The sequence below is a fragment of the Sander lucioperca genome, chromosome 23, assembly GCF_008315115.2.
Source record: "Sander lucioperca isolate FBNREF2018 chromosome 23, SLUC_FBN_1.2, whole genome shotgun sequence".
Taxonomy (NCBI): Eukaryota; Metazoa; Chordata; class Actinopteri; order Perciformes; family Percidae; genus Sander; species Sander lucioperca.
The window spans coordinates 10,204,871-10,227,484 of record NC_050195.1 but is presented as its reverse complement, the minus strand read 5'-3'; the positions used below and the strand labels follow the sequence as shown (position 1 = coordinate 10,227,484).

At 41.9% G+C, this 22,614-nt stretch overlaps 1 protein-coding gene across 1 annotated transcript in view; it reads right to left on the bottom strand.

Annotated features, from left to right (window-relative positions):
• LOC116040047 (cadherin-10) overlaps positions 1–22,614 on the bottom strand; it is a 79,265-nt gene that overhangs the window by 35,517 nt on the left and 21,134 nt on the right. The window contains exons 2-5 of the mRNA XM_031285279.2: positions 20,982–21,369; positions 9,774–10,068; positions 5,778–5,897; positions 100–267 (exon numbers count right to left, since the gene is read on the bottom strand). Coding sequence (XP_031141139.1) covers positions 100–267; positions 5,778–5,897; positions 9,774–10,068; positions 20,982–21,218 — 820 coding nt within the window. The 5' untranslated portion in view covers positions 21,219–21,369. The remainder of the gene's footprint in view (positions 1–99; positions 268–5,777; positions 5,898–9,773; positions 10,069–20,981; positions 21,370–22,614) is intronic.

Below are 22,614 nucleotides of genomic sequence, written 5' to 3'. Positions count from 1 at the left end.
CTTGGCACCGGCTCACACTGACAAGCGGTTTTCATGGGCTATGTATTGGTCACTCTGTGTGTGTGTGTGTGGGGGGGGGTTCCAGAAGGCTGTACTCACTCTTGGTGAAGCGTGGCGGGTTGTCGTTCACGTCAGAGAGGGTGATGCTGACCGTCGTGGTGCCCGAGAGCCCGCCCATCTGTCCGGCCATGTCTTTAGCCTGGATCACAACCTGGTAGTTTTCTTTCACTTCTCTGTCCATGCCAGGCAGGGCTGTCTTGATCAGTCCTGAGGAGAAATGCACATATTTATAGTGAGAGTTTATTTAAAAAGAACATCCATCTATCTGGTTATTTAATAGTCTGGTGAAGTCAAGTGTATTTATACAGCCCAATCAATCACAAGTGTGTCTCAGAGGGCTTTACTATCTGTAGACTAAACATTTTCATTTTCTTTGTTTCTATATGTATAAAAAAAAAAATATCAATTGACTTGAAACTACCTGCGGTGGACAGAAGATTAATCAGCAAATATTTGAGTAGCCGATTTTTTTCAGTCATTTTTCAAGCCAAGAAATTCTCGTGTTTCAGTTCTTAAAATGTGAGAATTTGCTGCTTTTCTTAGTCAAACATCACAGTAAACTGAATATCTTTCGGTTGTGAACTGTTGGTCAGGTAAAACCTCGGGCTGTAAGAAAATATAATGAGCATTTCTTTTTACATTTTCTTTTACATTTTACAGACAAAATGATCAATCGACCAACCAAGAAGATAATCGACAGACTAATTGATTATGAAAATAATCATTAGCTGCAACCCTAAAAGAATGAATCAATGCTATGTGTTAGGAGATCAGATTTTCATCTGATCTAGCTGAAAATTGCAGCACAAAACTTTTAACCACTTATGTTTTTTTGCTTAGAGAGACTCATCATCAGCAGCGGCTCATTTAACTCGTTATTTTCTATAACTGAAAGCATTTTCTGAGATATGCTCAGCACAAGAGGACCTTGTGACCGCGTTGACCCTTTAACTGCGATCGACAGCGCCATTTTGCAGCGGCAAAAATAACCTTTGGGTGTGCCGGAACATGTGACCTGGGTCAGTTTAAACCTAGTCTATATCCATGACGTTCCACTTCCTGGATTGCTCCGGTGCCGGCGGTAATTCCACCGGATGTCCCTCATTTCCGCCGGATGTCCGTCACTTTCCCCTTTCTTTGTGTTGTAATTTTAAACTTCGGTGGATTTGTGAGGACTATGGTTAACTGCTCCTCAGATCTCTGCAGGGTAAATCCAGACAGCTAGCTAGACTATCTGTCCAATCTGAGTTTTCTGTTGCACGACTAAAACTACTTTTGAATGTACACATGTTCCACCAAAACAAGTTCCTTCCCGAGGCTATTTTTATTTTTAGCATCGCCCAGGACAATTGTGATTAGTTTAAAGAAATGCCAATAAACCAGAGCCCATCCCGGAATGCTGTGTGGACTAGCCAGACCCTCCTCCGCAGCGCTGTGGAAGAAGGTCTGGCAAAGCGGGGCTAGTTTAAACTTACTTCTTTAAAAATGGATGGGTATTCTTTATGTCTTAATTGTAAAAAAATAAAAAAAATAATAACAGTTTATCTGTTATTTTACATACAGCTAGTTTTCTGTAACACACACAGTTTGGGGTATAGCAGCTCGAAATGACATTAGATGACATTAGTACCTGAGTTAGTACCATTGCAACAACATATAGTTCATAATCTAACCACGGGGTGCAAACAGCAGCAATGCGCACACCTTAAATAAAGATGAATGAATATGTAATATGAACAATAAACCAAATACCAGTGTATACAGTGCAAATGCATGCAGCTGTAAGTAATGTACAGTAAGTGTTATATGTACAGTATGAACAACAAACCAATCAAATAATGGCCAACTATTTTAATAATTAATGTATAATTGAAGCCATTTTTCAAGCAAAAATGCCCCTAAAACCCCAATCATAGCTTCTTGATTGCAAATGTTTTCTGCTTCTCTTGGTTTTTATAAATTGTCAACTTAATATCTTTGGGTTTGGGACTGTTGGTCTGACAAAACAAGACATTTGAAGATGTCGCCTTTGACTTAGGGATCTTTTTTTAGACTAAATGATGACCTAATTCATCAAAACAATAATCATAATCATGACAAAACAAGGCATTTGAAGATGTCGCCTTTGACTTTGGGATCTTTTTTTAGACTAAATGATGACCTAATTCATCAAAACAATAATCATAATCATGAATTGATACTGAAAATAGTCGTTAGCTGCAAATACAGTGTGTACGCTACGAGTGAATTCAGTTATGTGATGTACAGTTCAAACAGAGCCAATAAATAGTATGCAAGTCATCTTTTATACTATGCAAGTGTGGCAGGTTTGTGTACAATCTTCAACTCGCCATATGACATAAAAAGAAGTGGACTGCGTGTATCTTCACATCACTGTACTCCCCTGAACGAGCCCTTAAAATAAGCCTGTCTGCATCAGCTCTATCGAATGAATGGTATTTCATTTTTCAGGTTCATGCGTCTCCATGCCAGATAATTGAACTACGAGGAACATTTTATTACTGAAAGGTCAGTTCTCTCGCTGAGTAAGTGCAGCGGCATGGAGCTCAGCGGTCACAGAGGAGCACATTTTGGTGTCTGTGCTCTCATAATTTAACTGGTGAGTGGACCAAAGTGGCCACAGCGTATTCCTCGAATTTTCTACACGTTAGATTTACATCCAAAAAGCGGCATCATTTACCTCTTCTTTTTGGAATTAAGACTGTTAATGTTCAGCCTTTCAAGTGCTGTGCAGTTGCTTACTTCTCCGCTCTGACACGTTAGATCTCTAGTTTGGAGTCAGGACGGAGGCTGAGTGAAGCGGTAATTGGCAGCGTATTCAAAAGGTGTGCTCCATCTCCCATCAGAGCCGCTCTAAAATCCTGTCTGCTATTACACGTTTGAATTTGAAGCAAAAAAAAACAGGTCGGGGGGAGAGAGGCAGGCAGACAGACGTGGAGAGGGAGAATAAAGATGAAAAAAATAAATTTCACCCGACTGTAATAAACCGCTTTGACAAACTTCCAGTCTGGATAGATGATTCATTGCATGTCAAAAAATAACAAAGAAGGAGAGGCTGACGTGGCGCATCACTCAGGCTCAGATCACACTGGCCTACACTGTTCTAAAGGCCTTCCAACTTGCTCTTTTCTCCCCCCCCCCCACCATACATATCGTGGTTGAAAAGGAAATGCAGGCACAATGCAACTTCTTCCTTCTTTCCCCTTCTAACGATGTGCAATGTATCTCACGGGCAACACACTGTTAAGAGAACAGCAATCGTTCAAGAAAGGAAGCACACGTATAGCCGCTTTATAGCGGCATCATGCCCACTCTATATCTCTGTCTACCTTTGTTGTTGCTTAATGACTACAATACACACACACAGAGGAGGAGAAGAGGAGAAACAAATCCTGCGTATAATGTGATGTCCAGGCATGTCTTTGTGTAAGAGGGGATGTCAGCTTACATACCACATGTGGGATAAACCATATTACTGTTAATCCCTCCGCTAATCTGCAAATGGCTTTTTTTTTTTGTCGTTTCCCTTTTGTTTAAGCAAAAAAGACACGAGTGGGATGTGTTCCAAAGCGCACATTAATGATTAAAACTAGATTTTTGGGGGTTGGTGATTTGCCACTCTCTACAACAAATCCCCCTCGCCCGTCAGTTTGCGAGAGGTCGCAGACATTTTGGTTCGGTGTAAGTATAACTCACAGCATTCAAGGAGTTCTTTTGTGATACATTGTTTTAATTTCCTTTCTCGGTAAAAGCTCAGCTTGCCTCCTTTATTTCTGCCTCAGCGATTTGTTATGTTTTCCCAGAATGGCCACCTCCAGACGGAAGGGTGTAAACTTGTATGTAGGTGGAGAGTGCAGTGGCAGTAGCATTGTTAGAGTTGAAGGATGGAAGCTTTTCCCACCAAATAAATACTTAGGAATTGTGTGCGTGATTCAGAAAGCAAACATCCTTTGTGGCTGCAGTGCATGTAGGTTTACTGAGGTTACACACGGTGAGGAGACGTTCTAATATTTGCCTTTTGATGGATTTTTCCTTGTATGGGTGCTACATTCTGGTGTATCTCCAAAGAAGCCCCTGTCTCTTGATTCTGAAAGACACCAAGACATGATGTCCACTTTTGATGTTTAGACACATCTCTGTGATCAACTTTCACTGCTGCTGAGATGGAAAGATCTCAACGCTACAAAAATATAAAACTGTGTAATTTTTAAATGTTCATAAATAACCTGTAACAGCAAATGAATTTAACAGTGAAAAGAACGCTATTTTAATATATAGTTTTTATTAATGCCTCTGAATGGGTCCGATTTTTCCCACAAAGTCACAAAATGATTTACGGCAGGTAGACTGGCTCTATACTAACACATTCTGATGGGTCACAGATTTCGGCGTAACCTGTGTTAGCGTATCCAGCCAAGTAAAGGGTAGCAGGAGATGTCTTTATATAGGCCTAATTGTATTTTAGTTTTATTTTAGAAGTTATCTGTTGTAGTTATGGCTGATACTGGGGCAGGGCCATCACAGAAAAGAAGGAAATTAAACGACGAACAACTAAAAGCTAAAAGGGAAAGTGACGACGGACGAAAACCCGAGTCAATCTCGGTCGGGCTTTCAACAGATGGATTCAAAACCGTCCCCAAATTGGCCCTCAGGTATGTAATATGTCTATTTCATTCATAAAATAACTTTACATTGTGCAATGTGGTTGTAAAGCAGTAACCAACATTAAATTATGTCCCCCTTCCGTTAAGCGCCCAGGTTTAATTTATTTGCACTGTAATGCACTGGCCAGTTTTGATTATTGGTGGGGTTGTAACCCCCCAATCCCCACTGTAAATTACGCCTATGACGCTAACTCAGTAATACAGCACCGTAAAGAAAGACCTTTATGACAGCAGGTGTGGTAAAAACACTATTGCTTTTGTCCACAGCGGCCGCTAGAATCAACACAAACTGAGTTACATGTAGCCACTTTAAAGGTCCCATGGCATGAAAATTTCACTTTATGAGGTTTTTTAACATTAATATGCGTTCCCCCAGCCTGCCTATGGTCCCCCAGTGGATAGAAATGGTGATAGGTGTAAACCGAGCCCTGGGTATCCTGCTCTGCCTTTGAGAAAATGAATCTTCAGATGGGCCGATCTGGAATCTTTAGAAGAAGAAGGTTACCCCCCCCATTTCTCTGCTTTGCCCGCCCAGAGACTTTGGCCCACCCATGAGAGAGAAACATCATGGCTTTCAAACGAGCAAAGTGGCAGTTGGTCAAGGCCACACCCCCACCCTCCACCTTGCCCCCCCTCTCTCCTACTCAATAGCTACAGACACAGAAATGGCACATACTAAGGAAAGCTCATTGTGGGACTGGCTCTAGTGGCTGTAATTCTGCACCAAGGCTGAATTTCGGGAAAGAGACTTCAGATACAGTATTAGAGGACCACTAAGGTCTATATAAAAGAGACTTCAGATACAGTATTAGAGGACCACTAAGGTCTATATAAAAGAGACTTCAGATACAGTATTAGGGGACCACTAAGGCCTATATAAAAGCATCCAAAGAGCACCATGTCACGGGACCTTTAAAGTCTTTAATAGCAACAAAATGGAGGCATGTATACAAAGTACACCGCCAATAGCTCTATATTGAGTACATTAAGAGTTTTTTGGGGTGGGGTTTGACTTTTTAACCTGACACTGACCGGTTTCTGGGTCCACAGAGAAGTACGGCTGCCCCTCCAGGATGCTGTACACCACCCTGGCGCTGTTCCCGTATGTGGGGTCATCTGCGTCTATGGCTGTCACCTGAATGACAGAGGTGCCTGGGGAAAGAAGATTCATGACAATGATTTAGATCAACTCTTCAATACTGCTGAAAATTGCCTGCTGGATAATTGGTCAAGCTGATGCACCTTCTGATGAGGTGTCGGATCCTCTTCCAATCACGCTCATGCAGAATGTGACTGATAATTTCTGTCCCTTTGCATTACCCAAACCAATCTTTATTCCTTGGCCACTAATACCCTTATACGTGATTGATTTCCACGGGTAATCGATAAGTCCTAATGTATTTTTCTAAGTATATCTCTCTAAGCATACAAGCGGCACCAATACCGTCTCTTTGCAAACCCCAAGAAGCCTATTAGTGCATCCACAGATCTGGAGTGTCTCTAAGAAGCCAAATATCTGATAGCAGGCAGACGACTGTGATCCATTTTCTCTTCCAGAGAGGCTGAAGCCCTATTTCAGTAGAACAAAGGGAAACGGTTAGCCAAGTGCTACCTCCCAAATGGCGCCTTGCGGGGCCAAAAGTGTTGCCTCATTACATGCAGAAGAAAATTAATTGAGTAGAAATATTTAATGGCAAAGTGGTATAAATATAGAATTGTGCAATACAATGGGATAACGACCCCATGAAACTTCTCTAATTTGATGTCAGCTATGATCTGTAAGGGGTGAGAGGAGTGTTTCCCTCCTTTGAAATCAATGTCATCCGTATGGATGAAGGATATTGTGGGAAAAAATAAATCGTATGGACCAAAAAGCAGAGATAGAGAAAGACCACGACTGTCTGATTTGGTGTAAGTGAAAGTTCGGGAGGATTCCTCAGCAAGTTCACTGAACCTTGATCACTAATACCTTTAACTAGGGAATTAGACTCAAGAGGCTTCTCTGACATGGCGGCTTTTTAGAAAATATCACTGATCCACATCAGCCATCTCATCGCCGACTTTAATCTTTTGAGAAAAGAATTTTCTGACAAACAAGTCAGGATTAATCGCAGTTTTGGTGCAGGGGGAGTGAATTAGCTCGAATGTAATCGTTCAGTTGTCAAAGGAGGGGCGCGTCAATGTCGTCCCAGCCCGAGAGTCCGAGAGAAGAATGCCAGAGCCGTGAGACTATAATAAAACTCAAAGTGGATGTCACATTTAAAGGGGCAGTGTCTCGACGCAGTCACTCGTGAACACATGCTCTGCCAAGCGGTGACATCACACCTCGGTTGTTGCCATGGGCACCCGTGCTGCCCTTAGATAAGTGCTGGCCTCTCTCTTGGGGTTGCTGAACCAAGTGACAACTCTGTCACATGTCTGGGCTGCAAGACCGATGTCCCTCAGTCCCCGAAGCTCCGCCGCAGCAGAACAGAACAGAGAGTTCAAACCATGTTTTTATGCAAGTATTGATTAGAAGCCTTTTTATATTGTTCATCTATATACATGAGGCCACTGTGTACTTTTAGACCAAGCTAGAGCCAAAGTGCACGGTGAATTAAAGTTTAATTTGTTGCCGAATGAGAAGAAGAAATGATGACATGAAACCAGCAAATGGTGCTATCTAAGAAACTGTCGCTGCAGAAGTGGAATCTGCAATTATTCACTGTGATAACACAGCTGAAAATGCTGGTAATTAAATTAAATGCTGTTTTTAATAAGATACAATACTGTATTTAAAAGATTATCTGCACCAGTGCTGGAGCCGTCACAGAAACGCTTTACCTTGTTTATTCTCCGGTCATAAAACAGCTCCTAGTCTCATTTAATTAGCCGGGCGCTCTTTGTTGAGTCTGCATCATTATTATGATTGATAAAGTCCCATTGATCCAGTAAGACTGGCATTTTATAACGTCTCTATCCTATTTGAATCATAAGCCTTTTAATCCAGCTCCTCACACACAAACCTTCATTTGTGTAAACACTTAAATATTGTGTGTTTTATGATTAATAAATATTGTTTTACACTCTAAATGCAACTCTCTTTGCCTGCTGTACACACACCAACCTAGTATTACTTATTCATTTTATATACATTGTTATTATTGTTATTACTTATGGACCGATCTGTCTTTTGTTTGTTTATTTTCTTTATCTATTAAGTCATTAATTTCCCTACATGGCAGACATATCTCAGGGGTGGGGGCTCTATAGTAACATGGGCCTAGTGAGTGACTAGAATTCTGGAATCTAAACTGGTGTGCTAATCTGTTACACTGTATTAAAAGTTGACAAAAAAGGTAATAGCAGCCCTAAACATTAGGGCTATGCGAAATAGTTGAAAACATTAAAAAAATCCTAAAAATTCAATTGATTCAACCACAACATCCTAACTCAAGTTCCACTTACTAACTTATTCCAGAGCTTTCAACCACATCTCATAGTCTTCATCAGCAAATGGATAGGGTTTCTGCTGACGAAGATGTCAGCAGAAGATGCCTGACATCGCCAGACCAGATTACAAATGCGATTTAAGGCCATTACAGACCAACCAGCCGGCCGACCCTCGGCAGAAAAGGCAGTTGGACTGATCAGTCTCCCCAATTGGTCAAAAAAGTGCCTCGGAACACACCAAAGCAACGAGACGTAATACGTCTCCATAACAGCAGGCGGCGCTAACCTATATTGTCGCCCAAAAATGAAAACCGGCAGCTGATTGGACGAACACGTCATGTGGGTCTGGCTGCTACTTCTGGATTTTTGATTTTTCAATCGGCCATTAATGGCGACTCATTCAGAATACGATCTCATATTGTACTAAAATAGTTCACCGAAACGTGTTTCTGAAAACATTTTAAGCGAGAAATAGGCCATGCAGTTGCTGAATCTGTCTTCATTTCAGATCGACAAAGGTCAGTTTAAAAGATTTTCGTCAGATTTTGAGAGGCTTAGTCACGCTCATCCCGCTTGCCATTTCCGGGTGAGTCCCGACTGCCCTGTCTCCGACTGAGCATGTCAGGTCGGCCAAAATGAAGGCCGACAGCTCCTCCAACGGACGACGGCACGGAACACACCGAACAGACTCGAGTCACTGACCTCGCCAGACTGTCCAACGGCCGATTATTGGCCCGGTGTGTAGCTGCCATTAGTCTGGAACCTCTCAGTTCATTTTCGATTTATGAGAGGCGTAATCAATGGCCGTAGACCAAAACGCAGCAACAAAACATGTGACGTAGAGCTGCGCAACGGACAAATGTCAACAGACTACACCGTGCAGAGATGAGCTGTGATGGTGTGGCATCAACATGTTGGCGAACAAGTGTTTTTACCATCAGAATTGGAAAATAGTACTTCGACAGAAAGTTCCACATTAGTTGCAGCCATCTTGGTTGTTTTCGAAAACAGCGCTCGTCTTTACTAAGCTAGGTTTAAGCTCACATGAGCCCAAAATGACGGCATTGTGTATTTTGCATAAAGCGTGAAAGCTCCGCAAGTTGTCGTCATTGTGTTAAAACCACCCCATGTGAGATAAACGGTTGTGATTGGCCAGGCCAGGATCTGGTCGGCTGGAAATCTGTCTGACTGGGACCAGACGGATCTGCCAGAGCAAATAAAACAGGAGCTCTCAGATTCGTCTGGTTCCTGGTCTAGTGAGATGTCAAGTGAAACAGTAGGTCGATCTTGAGAAGAGATTATTTTGTCAAACTACTTCCAAAGTCAAAGATGAATCTTCACACTCAATCAAATTGATATGCAATGCAATAAAACATTGTTCCATTATGAGGCATTACTTCAAACAAAACCTATAAAACATGGGAAACTAAAACTTCACACTAACAGTTTGCCCAGAATTATTCGACAAGTCGTATATCATGATACCATTCCAATACAAGTCAATGAACGATGATCACACAGCCCTACAGTGTAGGTACATACATACACTATGAACAGTTCACGGAATTATGAGGAAAAATTACGGCAACAACTTACCAATGTCAGACATTTCAGGGACTCTGGCCATGTAGGGGTCCTTGGTGAATCGAGGCTCGTTGTCGTTGATGTCGTGGATCTTGATGATGAACTCGGACTGACCCTCCAGCGCCTCGTTGGTGAAACGGTTGATGGCTTTTGCGTGGAGGATGTAGTAGGCCTTCTCCTCCCTGTCCAGCCTCTTGGTGGCGTGGATGTCCCCCGACTTCTCGTCTATCTTAAAGAGGGACCCCGCTCCCTCCCCTGTGAGGACGTACCTCACGCTTCCATCTCCTCGATCTCCATCTGAGTGAAGCTGTGGAGAAAAAAATAGATATAATAATGTGGGTTCCTGCAGCACCCAAAACAACTATTTATTTCAAGCAACAATTTGTGGCATTTTCGTTTTAATAAATTCACACTTTGCAGCTCTCTATTGCTAATTGTTATAGCACAACAGTGACTCACACTTTGGTTCATGAAAGCTTTCACATTTGCTTAATGTACTCTAATGAACACAAAGTGTCAGCTAGCCCTTTTTAGGCAATATCTCCTAGTTGGCATGAACAGAAATAGCCAGAGTGAATAGGAACTTCATCTACATAAAGTCCAAGAAAATGGAGAAACATCACAGTGCTGACTGCACTGTTTGATTGACAGGTGATCTCTAAGAAGTGCAGAGCAAAAAAAAAACAACAACCTCCCAGCAATGCGCACTTTGTACCGAGAATGTCAACAAAATCAAATTTCAAAGTAGAATCCCAGCTTTCCACTTAAGTATTTTCTGATACACTGTGCACATATCAGTGATCTGACCAATCTGGGCCTTGGCAAAGAAACACACTGACAGCTTTGATAAGTGTGTTTGGTGTTAGTTAGCAGATTCATATCGTCTTTAGTAAACTGTCATCGAGTCATCACGATACACATTCGTGGCTTCACCTTGTCTCGGTGAAATTCACATCCTGCCAAGAAGAAAACACAGAGCCGGAGCGTTTAAAATGTTGCATTTACTGGTATTGTTACATGCAGGTTGTCATCGTGCTTTTGTACCTCAGGGCCATGGTGGCATTTTTCACGGTGCTGTAAAACAGAATGCCAGTGGGTCGAAGTCTGCAAAGTACCAGCGTGAGTGCGAGCACGTCTGCCACCTGCCAATCATTGATGGATCAGCAACATGACCAACATGCCAGAGGACCACCAGAGTCCACTCGTCTGTGGTGCTTCTCATTATTATTTGCTCTCTCCTTCTCTATCTCCCGTTTAATTTTTTTCTGCATGAACAGCAGCTTAGCATGCGCTGACATTTTAATTCCACCACCAAATCCCCCCAACATATTTATCTCTGAGAACTCATCAAAAGCTTGTCCAGTCGTTTCCCCTCCCACTGCTTCCCTGCCTACTTCCCTTTCCCCCCTTTAATAACCAAGCAGACGTGTTTTTTGACATGTCAATAATTGCAGGGGGAGGTTAAGGGCAAAAAGAGGGCACGTTTGCAAAGTACAAAACCGAGGCAAACGCCACCTGAATGTTTACCCCGATAAGTGGGCACTAGTACGTGATTCTGAGGTGTGTTGTTGACACCTCGTTAACTCAAGTGAGCCGGCACGTTTGAATTTCGACAGTTCGAATGCATATTTTCCTTTGAGCACGAGTTGTCTTTGTGTCTACTGGCGTTCTTGGCTCTGCCGGGTGGACAGACTGAGCGGGGATATTGTGCGTTGCAGCAGGGTCACGTGGGAGCACATTGCAAAGTCTCCCTTCTCATCATATATTAAAAAGCTTTTCATCCCAGGTGCTCGGAAGCTTTACTAATTCATGCTGTTTTATCAGGGCAAAGCTGGCACATGTGAGATGAACAGCTTTGTGGATTAGCATCTTTAACACTATTTTGTTCGCCTGCTTGAATGCTGGTAAAAAATGACTGTTTTCATTTCCTTCTCTGTCTGTCTGTCTAACCAAGCCAGACGAGTGTGTTGCAGAATTTCAGCATCTTCGTATTAGGATCTAGAGTGGAGCACTGTTTCATTAACCCACTTGAAGTCTGGTCACAATTCTTGTTTTTTTTTTCTTTCTTATTCTTTCTGTCTAACCAAGCCAGGAGAATATCCTGCAGAATTGTATTTGTTTTCTATTCTGCTTTACAGTACGTGCTTCCAAACAGAGACTCGGTTGGCTGAAAACAATCCACTTCAACATTATTATCTTTCTCCCGCTGTTATAGCTGCAATGTCCTTTTCTATGATTGTCTATCAAGCTGCCTATCTCTGCCGGCACGACAATTCAGTTAATAACTGTTGAGTCCTCTCCTTTCGGCTGAGATGTGAGATAGACAGTGTGACATATGCTGTGTTGACTATCATTTCTATGAAAACAGAGAGATCTTGTGGTTCTGAAGAGTTTCTCCTCTCTCCCCTGAAGGATATTACAAGGCAGCTCAGAGTATCGAACTCCTGCACTTGCTGCAGTGACCCGTCCCTCCCAGTTGCCCACCTTGCTGGCGAGGAGAATTTACTGCTGCCCTTCTACTCAAATTAAGAGGGAAAAAAAAAAAACTCCCCCGGAAATCAATGTGGCAGCCCAACGTACATTCACAATGGCCCTTTGATCAATTTATATCGAAAATACAATTAAACTGTCACAGGGGGGAGAAAAGAAAGCCACATGTGCATTCAGTATGGTCACCAAGAAGCTCTGGCACATCAATAGCTAGCCTTTTCTCTTTTGCCCTCCTGTGGTACCAAATTATATAAAAAAAACAGAGAGCATGACGCTATATCCATTAACTGGGACTGCTGGTCTTTTTGTAAAGGAAGAGGACACTGCAAAAAAAAAATCTCCCATCTTATCAAGTCATTCTGTCTATAATAGTGGCCTAAAATCCTTATTTTCTTGACAGACTAGTTTGACATTTTGGAAAATAAGCTTATGAGCTTTCTTGCCAAGAGGTATCATGTCTATCCACACTCTAAGAAATATCTGTAAATTAACAGTTGTATGTCTGTTTATTTTAATAGAAATTGTCCATAGTTTGTGATTCACATACAGTTCTATTTGTGTTTTTTACATTTCAAATTGCATATTTTGTGCTCCGACAACTGCATTTTGAGCTTTTCTTCAACCTTTTTGACGTTTGTTTTCGACATTTTTTAATTTTCTTTTGTTTTCAGAGGGTTACTAACTGAGCAGCTTTGTATGACAGAATTTTCTATAATCAGCCTAACAGAAAATGTTCTGTATTTGAACTACAGCTACACACATAATTGCTGTGTTTTTTTTTAATTAAAGGACAAAGTCCGAGTAACGAGCTGCCAAAACTTTTTCTATTATTTTACGGATTTATTTCTTAGAGTGCAGTAAATATGAGGCTAAAACCAGCAGCTGGTTAGCTTAGCTTAGCATAAAGTTGTTGGTTTTACACTTCAGTTTTCATACGGATGAAACAAATAAGATATGTCTTAATTAGTGAGCATTAGAAGTGCTGGTAGTCTGTTTTTGGGACCTTTGGAGAGAGCTAAGCTAGCTGTTTTCCCAACTTTTTTCAACTTTTTTTGCTAACGTAAGCTAACAGGCAGCTTGTGGTAGCTTCATATTTACCGTACAGACATGAGTGGGGTATTAAAGGAACACCATTTAACTTTTAGCTGCAGCTGTAGTTCCAATGAATGATGAGACAACCTGCAGGGGGGGCCGAAGCGGGAAAAGTTACATAGTGTTGCTTTAATTTTCTCATCTAACTCTCAGCAAGAAGAAATAAGCGTTTTTCCCCAAAATGTTTAACTATTTCTATACCTCCTTTAAACCAAATAAAACAAGCTGCCATTGCAGTGCCAAACTATTTCAAACTGTTTGCAAAAGACTTGTTTTATTGCTTTTCTAATAACCAGTGCCTGTATCTTGAGTGGCAAAAGATCAAGGAAATGTTGCTGCATGCAAATCAAGAAAAAATAAAGTTGAATTCAGAGAATCCTTAACAAGTTGATTTGAAATAAGGCTCTAAGGCAAAACTGCAGGAAAACATGTCTTGGCAGTGAATCAGTTGGGAAGCAAACTATTGCGCATTTATAATTATATCATCAATGACATGCTATATATTTCAAAACCTTCCACTCAATTAGCCTTCTCTGCAGAGTGATACCATAATATTTCCAATGGTTGGCGTTTTTTAACAGTAGAAGATATTTATTTCTATTCCTACGTGCTTCATCTTCCAGTTTTAAAGTGGGCTGACAAGTGAAGTGGTACTCATCAGACATCTGTGCGTGAGAACTTCGAAGCGAGCCGTCTTTGTTTGTGAAATTAATCAGCTTCAAGTGCTGCAAATGTTAGTGCAGACTCAATCTGGCCGCCATTTGTGTTTCACTCGAGTTAGGCCAAAAAGATGGCACTGGAAATGGGTTGCTTAGGGCAATTAGCCAGTTAGCCTTTAAGGCCTTGTGTCCTGGCCTGTCGAGAACTGGCTGCCTTCTATGTAGCCAGATGGTAGCCTCAGACTGTGCACAAAAATAGCCTATCAAATGTCCGTTGATGTGTAAACTTGAGATTTGTGGTCAAAGCTGCAGAGACTTAAAGGTGAAATGTCCGTTAACATATATTTCTCTCTGACATCTTTTGCTATGTGTCCCATGCATAATTTCTAGCATGTTATCTTTTAATTACAGGCCATTCTCAACAGTTTGTATTCACTGTGCTGCAGGGCCAGAGCCAAGGTCATGTCCTCAGTGTTGATTCTGGGAATTTGGAGAATTTTAACAACCTTAGTAGTTGTACACACTGTACAATTACACACAAACTATACATGGTGTCTTTTTAAGGCTGATTCTAGTATTTATTTTAGACTCAGTGTCTTGTATTTTTTATTACACATTTTTTGTCTTTGAGTCACGTGTTCTTAAATCATTTTTTTCAACCTGTTCCTAGTTTTTTTCTAAAATCAAGGTAAATTGTTCTTGAGAAAAGTTAAATACGCTAGGAAAGAGGCTGAAATATTATTTTCTCACAGTATTTTTTTTTTCTTTCTCAATTTCTTTCTCAATTTAAAGGAACACGGCGACTTATTGGGACTTTAGCTTATTCACCGTATCCCCCAGAGTTAGATAAGTCCATACATACCCTTCTCATCTCCGTGTATGTTGTAACTCTGTCCGACGGCCCCACCGGTAGCTTAGCCTAGCACAGATCCTGGAGGTAACCGGTTCCAACTAGCCTACTGCTCCCAATAAGTGACAAAATAACGGCAACATGTTCTTATTTACATTTTGTGATTTATATAGTCACAGGGAGTACAAATAACAAGGTCATATGAGACACAGCCATCTTCTAACCGTATATAAACTGGGAACTATATTCTCAGAAAGGCGAAGCATTTCTACTCTCTGCTCGGGGCTTCTCAGGTGCTGCAAGCATATCACTCCGCCCAAGTAGCAGAAGTAGCACTGCTTTGCCTTTCTAAGAATATAGTTCCCAGTTTATATACGGTTAGAAGACGGCTGTGTCTCATGTGACGTTGTTATTTGTACACGCTGTGACTATACAAATCACAACATGTAAATAAGAACATGTTGGCGTTATTTTGTCACTTATTGGGAGCAGTAGGCTAGTTGGAACCTGTTACCTAACCTGCTAGGCTAAGCTACCGGTGGAACCGGTTACAACAGAGTTACAACACGCACAGAGATGAGAAGGTTATGTATGGACTTGTCTAACTCTGGGGGATACAGTGAATGAGCTAAAGTCCCAATAAGTCGGTATGTTCCTTTAAAATGAAATATCGAAAAAATAACAAATGAACAAAATATATCATATCCATTCGCCCCTCATTTAAATATAATTTACTACTTGATGGCAGAGACAAAGGCTGAATATTTGATCATAGAAAAATCCATTAATCTCCCCCTGACAAAACCAACGGGTGTTTGAAACAGCAGTGGGCAGGTGATAGCATGGAAACAAATGCAAGGTGCTGTGGTAATGTTAGCGTATCTCACTCCAACATGGCTTCGCCCCTGCAACGTTGTCAGACAGATGTTTGCCGGGCCTCGCCGCCACATGACCTCATCACACCCTTTGCACCCTGGGAGAAGAGCATAATTGAAGTCACCCCCTCCCAGCACACAAGCAGAAACTTATCGCCTAATCAACAAACACTGCCAATGTGTGCTCCAGGTTCGCCGCTGGAGACCGCAGGGGTTGCCATGGAGCGGGTAGAGCCAGGCCTGTGCCATATTGCAAACTCCTTGCCTCTTTGCCAAGGTGAGCAGCTGGTAGACCAAAAATCACCCCACCCCCCCTACAAACAAACACACACATCCCTGAACCTTTCCACTCAGCTGCCATAAGACGCTTGAGTCCTTCCCCTAGGTCGCTTCAACCGCTGAGTCATTCAGGACTGGGAAGAATATTATGTCTGTGTTCATCTGCCTTTTTGTCTTTCCTCTGATTTTCAGCCCATTACTGGAGGCTAGTGTGTATTTCCATGCACGCTGGTGTGTTTGTGCACATACAGAGAACATTGCTTACTTGCTAGGGACTGTGTTGAGGCGTCTATCCAGCAGACCAAGAACCACTGGGGCCTATCAGGGGCTGTAAATACTTTATGAGATATGATAGTACAGCACAAACACTCCTAAACCACAGGCCATTAACCATTTTCAGTGGATATGTGCCCTTTGGTAAAGTAAGAAATAATGAAATAAACAAACATTCTCTTCCCCCAGTGACAGCCGCGGCCCTGCGAGGCCTGTATGCAGCTCGCCTGCTAATGAGAGGCAGTGTACGATTCCCCTCCTGCAGGAGAAAAAAAAAAAAAATCATTGGCCAATACAGCAAGATTAGCAAGATTAGCAGCCAACCAGCTCCACAACAAGACACCGCCAGAGTCTCCTGTTCCCCTTCATCTCGATTGCTTCCCTTAATTCCTTCCTGTTCCAACTGCTTTTGTTACGCTTGTTCAGGAAAGATTAAACTTTCATTTGTTAGCACTTTACAACTCGATAAAGCCGTCGTAAAAAGAAAAAAAAGGGGAAAAAAAGCAACCGGGGGAGATTGAGTTTACCAAATAACTGGAGACGGGATGTTGTAATTCAAGTGTAGTTTCATCATTCTATCTTTTACTGTGTCAAGAGCTGCTCCCTTGTTTATAATAACCTGCCATTGTGTTATTTCCGATTCATTTTTTTCACCACTAACAAAAGTGGTTTTGTTCCACGCTGTGTTCTCTGGTTGCCATGATGTCACTTGCAATGACAAAAGCCTTTCCTTTTGTGTTTCTGGTAGTGTTGTTTTTCTTCAGACCCAGTACATTGTGAGAACACGGCCTACACCTGAGGATATGGATGCAGATGGTTGTTCTCTATGTTGAGCCACGTGTTCAACTCAAAAGCCATTCATTCCTTTTAGGGCCTTGTTCATCACTTGTACTTTATCAAGCAATTACCAAACAGTAATTGCAATCAGATAAGAGCTATGTACCGCAATCCTATGTGACAACTGGCTAGTGAGCTGACAATGAGAAGAAGTGCCCAGCTGCATGTACTTGGGGGGGAGCAACAAGCGCTCAGCGTCATGATTAAGTGTGGTGCTCGAATGTTGATGCCTTAATGGCGTCTTCAGGAGACGGGTTCTTAGGCCACAGCCTCTGGCTCTCTAAATGTATACCACACTCAGATAATCAATTCAATCAATCAATTTTTTTGTTGCCATTAGTCTTTTTACAAGCTTAAAAGGACGAGTGGTACATCAGTCACCACTCTCTGAAGACAAAGCGGTTTGATCATGCTCAGTACTTACTTTTCATCTTCATTCGCTCTGTTTCTGTTGTTTTTCAGCTTTCTTTTTGTCATTCCTAGTATTTGCTCGGCTCAAACCGTACGGAATGTTGTAATCCTTTTAGACCGGGGCTGAAAGTCAACCCCCACTCTGGGAGGATGCATGTTGCTGAATCTCATTTGGTTGGATGACTCTATCCTCCGTGGACACACGATGGGAATGCAAAGCACTAGTCCCATTCAACTCCTCGCACAGAACAGCCTTTCTTCCTCCTCAGTCGTACTGACCTTGCCACAACGCTTCACAATCTCCTCAATTACAGTAGGTTGGAAGAGGAGACGGATATCTTGACTTCCGCTCCGCTGCATGTAAAGCAAGCATTATTTGGCCCGTCTTCTCGTACATCCCCCAATGTTATCTGGGTCGACACCGTGTTTTCATTTTGTTGAACAAATAATACCTTCAGAAGAAGTCATATTTTACTGTAGGGCAAGACTGCCGCGTAAGGACGGCTTGATGTGAGTGGAATGGACGTCGTGCAAGCAGCCACAGAGCTGACAGTAGGCACAAAATATATTGGACAGCCAACAGCAAACAAAGCCTGAGGATGGATGGATGTAAGTCCGATATATGAGCATTAGCCGATCAGAGTATCATGTCATGTCTACTCTCCGATGATGGGGTGATTCTTGTATTCTTGGAGACAGAATGATGCACTCATGTACATGATGTTATTTATGTTGCAGCTTCTCATTAAGAGCAGATCTTTTCCTTTGAGTTTGTAGAGGATAATTACGTTATCTAGAACTCCATTATGCTACTAACAGAAGGCACAGTTGGTATTTAGTTTTTTTCCCCCCTTTAGTGCTATTATAGAAACTAACCTTTTTAAAATTGTTCTATCACAAATTCAGAATATTTGTGTGTAATATGCAAAAAAAAACAATATCTGCTGAAATTTGCATTCATTTGGATTGATGGATGGGCAGGAATTAAAAAAAAACAACAGACAGAACTCTGTCTTCATAAATATATGTATGGACAGGACAATACATAATGAGACATTTTTTAAATGACCAAAAATAGCATGTAAAAAAGTTCAAGTTGTGGAAAACAAATCCCAGAAGAATAAACACACAATACACATTGAGGAAAAGACAGAGAGAGAGAGAGAGAGAGAGAGAGAGAGAGACTGAAAAGGCGACAGAAAGCTGTAGATTTTGATGCACCGTGTTCAAAGTTACAATTTGTGAGATGGACGTTGTTGCTTCATTTTTTTTGCAAATATCTTTGTCAAATGCTCACTATCAATGTAACAGCGTAGCAAGTATCCCTGGGTTGTTTAAGGAATGATGAAGTTTGAGTTTCTGTATGTGCCACCCTTTTTTATTACTCTTTTCAACTGTGGTGGGTGGTTACAGCTGCTCACATCAACCACTGAGTACTTCTTTTATTCATTCTGAACAAACTGCCGTCAGAAATGGAAAAACAGATTAAAAGAGTATATTCTGAGGGAGCTGGGACATCTGGACTTTAGATGGGTCAGAAAATATGAACAGAAACATTTCTGCAAATGCAATGTTAGTTGAATGAGATCCAAATGAACACAGGGGAGTCACTGTTCTAAAGTGTTTAGTTTACATGCGATTTTACGGCATAACTTCCAACGTGCAGCATCTGATAAACCCGACAGGCAACCGACCACTGTAACTCAGCAAGAAGATATTGCTTTATATGTCTGTGTTTTTAAGTGCTCTGTGATGATTACTGTAAGTGTTTTGTTAATACTAGTCTCATCATGATATGCAAGGTTTGGTTTCAATACCAAAACAATACTTTTTCAAAGTATTTTCTACAAAAGAAGCCACTATGCAAGAACTTTGCCTAAATAAAATATTTTTGTGTGTGTCATGTCACTCTTCTTTCAGTGTCAGTGTTTTTTTTTCCGTTTCAACCTTCTGTTTTGGTGTGGAGTGGATGGGGCAAGGAGAGCGTGATTTAAATGTAATCAGGAGGAAACGTCAGTCTTCTGGACTCCACAGCCTGCCGCTTTGAAGCCTGGCATTACGTTAGCGTACGGTAACGTCTTTCACAAGTTCACCTGGAATTCCCAGATAGCAAGCATGTTTAGTTACGTCTGTTTCTCTCTGCCATTGTTGTTTTTCACATAGTGGTTCAACTGGTCTGGTTAAAGTTAATGGACGTTATGGAGGTCTGCTAAAACAAGCGCTAAAGTTAGCTATCGTCAGCTATCAGAGCTAACGTTAGCCTGTGACGTGTTATTATGGATCCCACGCAACTTCTAGGCAAGTCCCACCCTGAGAAGCAGCCCGATTGGTTGCTGTTAGTCATTGACCTCGAACAGTTAAGGTTAGGATAGCTGAATGGTCAGGGGATAGGACCTAAACAAATTGGGTTCCGTTACCTCGCGTAACCATGGACACCTATAGTAGCGTGTGAATGCTATTGAAGGGTGGGTCTTGCCTAGAAGTTGCGTGGGTTCCATAATAACGAGGCTGGGTCAGACTAACCCTAGTCTATATCCACGACGTTCCTCTTCCGGGATTGCTCCAATGCTGCCACATATTCCGCCGGATTACACTGTTTTCTGTCTGAAATTTTGCTGCTGCAACAATGTTAGTTCCCATTTTTTTGGGATCAATAAAAAATCTATCTATCTATCTATCTATCTATCTATCTTTTCGCCTGGATGTCCGTTACCTTCTGCTTTCTTTGTGTTGGAATTTTAAACTCTGGTGGATTCATGAGGACTATGGTTAACTGCTCCTCAGATCTCTGCAGGATAAATCCAGACAGCTAGCTAGACTATCTGTCCAATCAGAGTTTCTGTTGCACAACTAAAATGTTCCACCAAAACAAGTTCCTTCCCGAGGCTATTTTGCAGCGGCACCGTGGCTCTGTCGGGCGCTTAGTGCCAGCCATGGCGATTGTGTTTGGTTTAAAGAGCATGTTTTTCTCCCATCCCGGAATGCTGTGTGGACTACCCAGACCCTCCTCTGCAGCGCTGTGAATGAAGGTCTGGCAAAGCGAGTCTAGACTAACCATAACCCTAACGGCAGAGAGACACTTGCGGTTTGGAAGCTCCAGCTGAAGTCGCGAAAGCCGCCGCCTTAGATGTATGGTAAAGCCAGAAGCTGAATGCGGTCAAGCCATGCACGGAGATGAGGGGCTATTCGCTGTTTTTCCGGGCTGCTCAGCATTTTAATGGCAATTTAGAACATTTGTAACGTTAGGCGTGTATACTGCCCCCGTCAGGTTCAGAAGGATTGCATCCCCCGGTACCTACGGTACTGTATAAGAATGAATACAGTCACGTTTTCAGAATTTTGGCATAGAGTTGGTACCGAAGTACCGGTTCCCGTGACATCCCTAGTCTACAACTGGTGTAGCAGCTTGGTGCTGTGAGTGTGAAAAAATAGAGAAAGCGTGCTATTTAACTACCTTTCCGACATACTGCATGTCTGTCCCGGTGTACTCCTCCAACAAAAAGAACTGGTTCCACATCCAACCTCGTTTGGAGCGCCTGAGCGGCACTCCATTGGCGTCTTGTCCCGTCAGCCCTGCGGACCCCCTCCGCCCCCCTGTAGTCCTTCGCAGGGCCCTGAGGCCATGCCCTGGAGAGCTGAGGTGGACCATTACCCACAGCACCATCAATAGGCAAACCTTCCTTCTATCCATGGCCACACCACCACAACGTTCTGTCTTCTCTTCCCCCCCCCCCCTCAGTGGTCTGTGTCCAGTGGTTATTGGAGTATCGGATCAGTCCACATACTGTAATCTACTGAAGCAGGGAAGGCTCCGCAGACTCACATGGGGTGGCAAACAGCACCTGCAACATTTACAGAGAAAAACACAGTGTCAATACTGGGAGGGGAGGCAGCGATTTGTTACTGCACAAGCTCCTGTTTTGCTTCATAACTTGTAGTCGAGACCAACTCAGTGGAGTTCCAGTCTTTCTGAAGATGTAGTACCTCTAAAATGGAGTCAAGACCGAGTGCAAATGGGAAGAGAAAAGAAGTGTATTTTTTATAATAAATGTTTTGTTTTTTTTAAATCAATAGGGATAATGATCTATGAAATCATAAAAAAATGAAATAAAAACCAAGACAAGCAAACCATGAACCAACACTGTAAAGAGGGAATGAAACAAACAACTGAAATGTGACAATGAAATCAATTGACCTAGTTTTATGACAAAGTTAATTTGACTCTCAAATCCTTTGCTTTTATTTACATTTTCTTTTTCCTCCATCGTCTGAGCACTGCACAAGCTCCTGTTTTGCTTCATAACTTGTAGTCGAGACCAACTCGGTGGAGTTCCAGTCTTTCTGAAGATGTAGTACCTCTAAAATGGAGTCAATACCAGGTGCAGATGGGAAGAGAAAATACATATATTTCCAAATGTGCTTCAATTGCTTAAAAAAATCTATTCAATAATAAAAATGAAATAAAAACCCCAAAAATGTAAAGAGGGTTTGAAACAAACAACTGAAATGTGACAATGAAATCAATTGACCTAGTTTTATGACTTAAAGTGCTCATATTATGCTCATTTTCAGGTTCATAATTGTATTTAGAGGTTGCACCAGAATAGGTTTATGTGGTTTAATGTTCAGAAAACACCATATTTTTGTTGTACTACACATTGCTGCAGCTCCTCTTTTCACCCTGTGTGTTGAGCTCTCTGTTTTAGCTACAGAGTGAGACCTCTCACTTCTGTTCCATCTTTGTTGGGAGTCGCACATGCGCAGTACCTAGGTTAGCACTGCTAGCTAGTCAGTTGCAGAGTATGAGGGCGTGCAACGCTAGCAGCTAGGCGAGCATTATAACGTGTTACAAAGTGACGAGCGTTTGTCTCTGAAGTAAAGGCTGGACTACAATAGAGCTGTTTGGAGCAGTTTGTGAACAGTGTTTTCTGTTGGAGATGGTAAGTCCCTTTGCGGTGGACTTTGGACTTTTTCACTTTGTAAACCTATAACATGCACAAAAAAGATATATAACACAATAAAGGAAAGGGAAAAAGCCAAAAAGCATAATATGAGCACTTTTATCAATTTTACTCTCAAATCCTTTG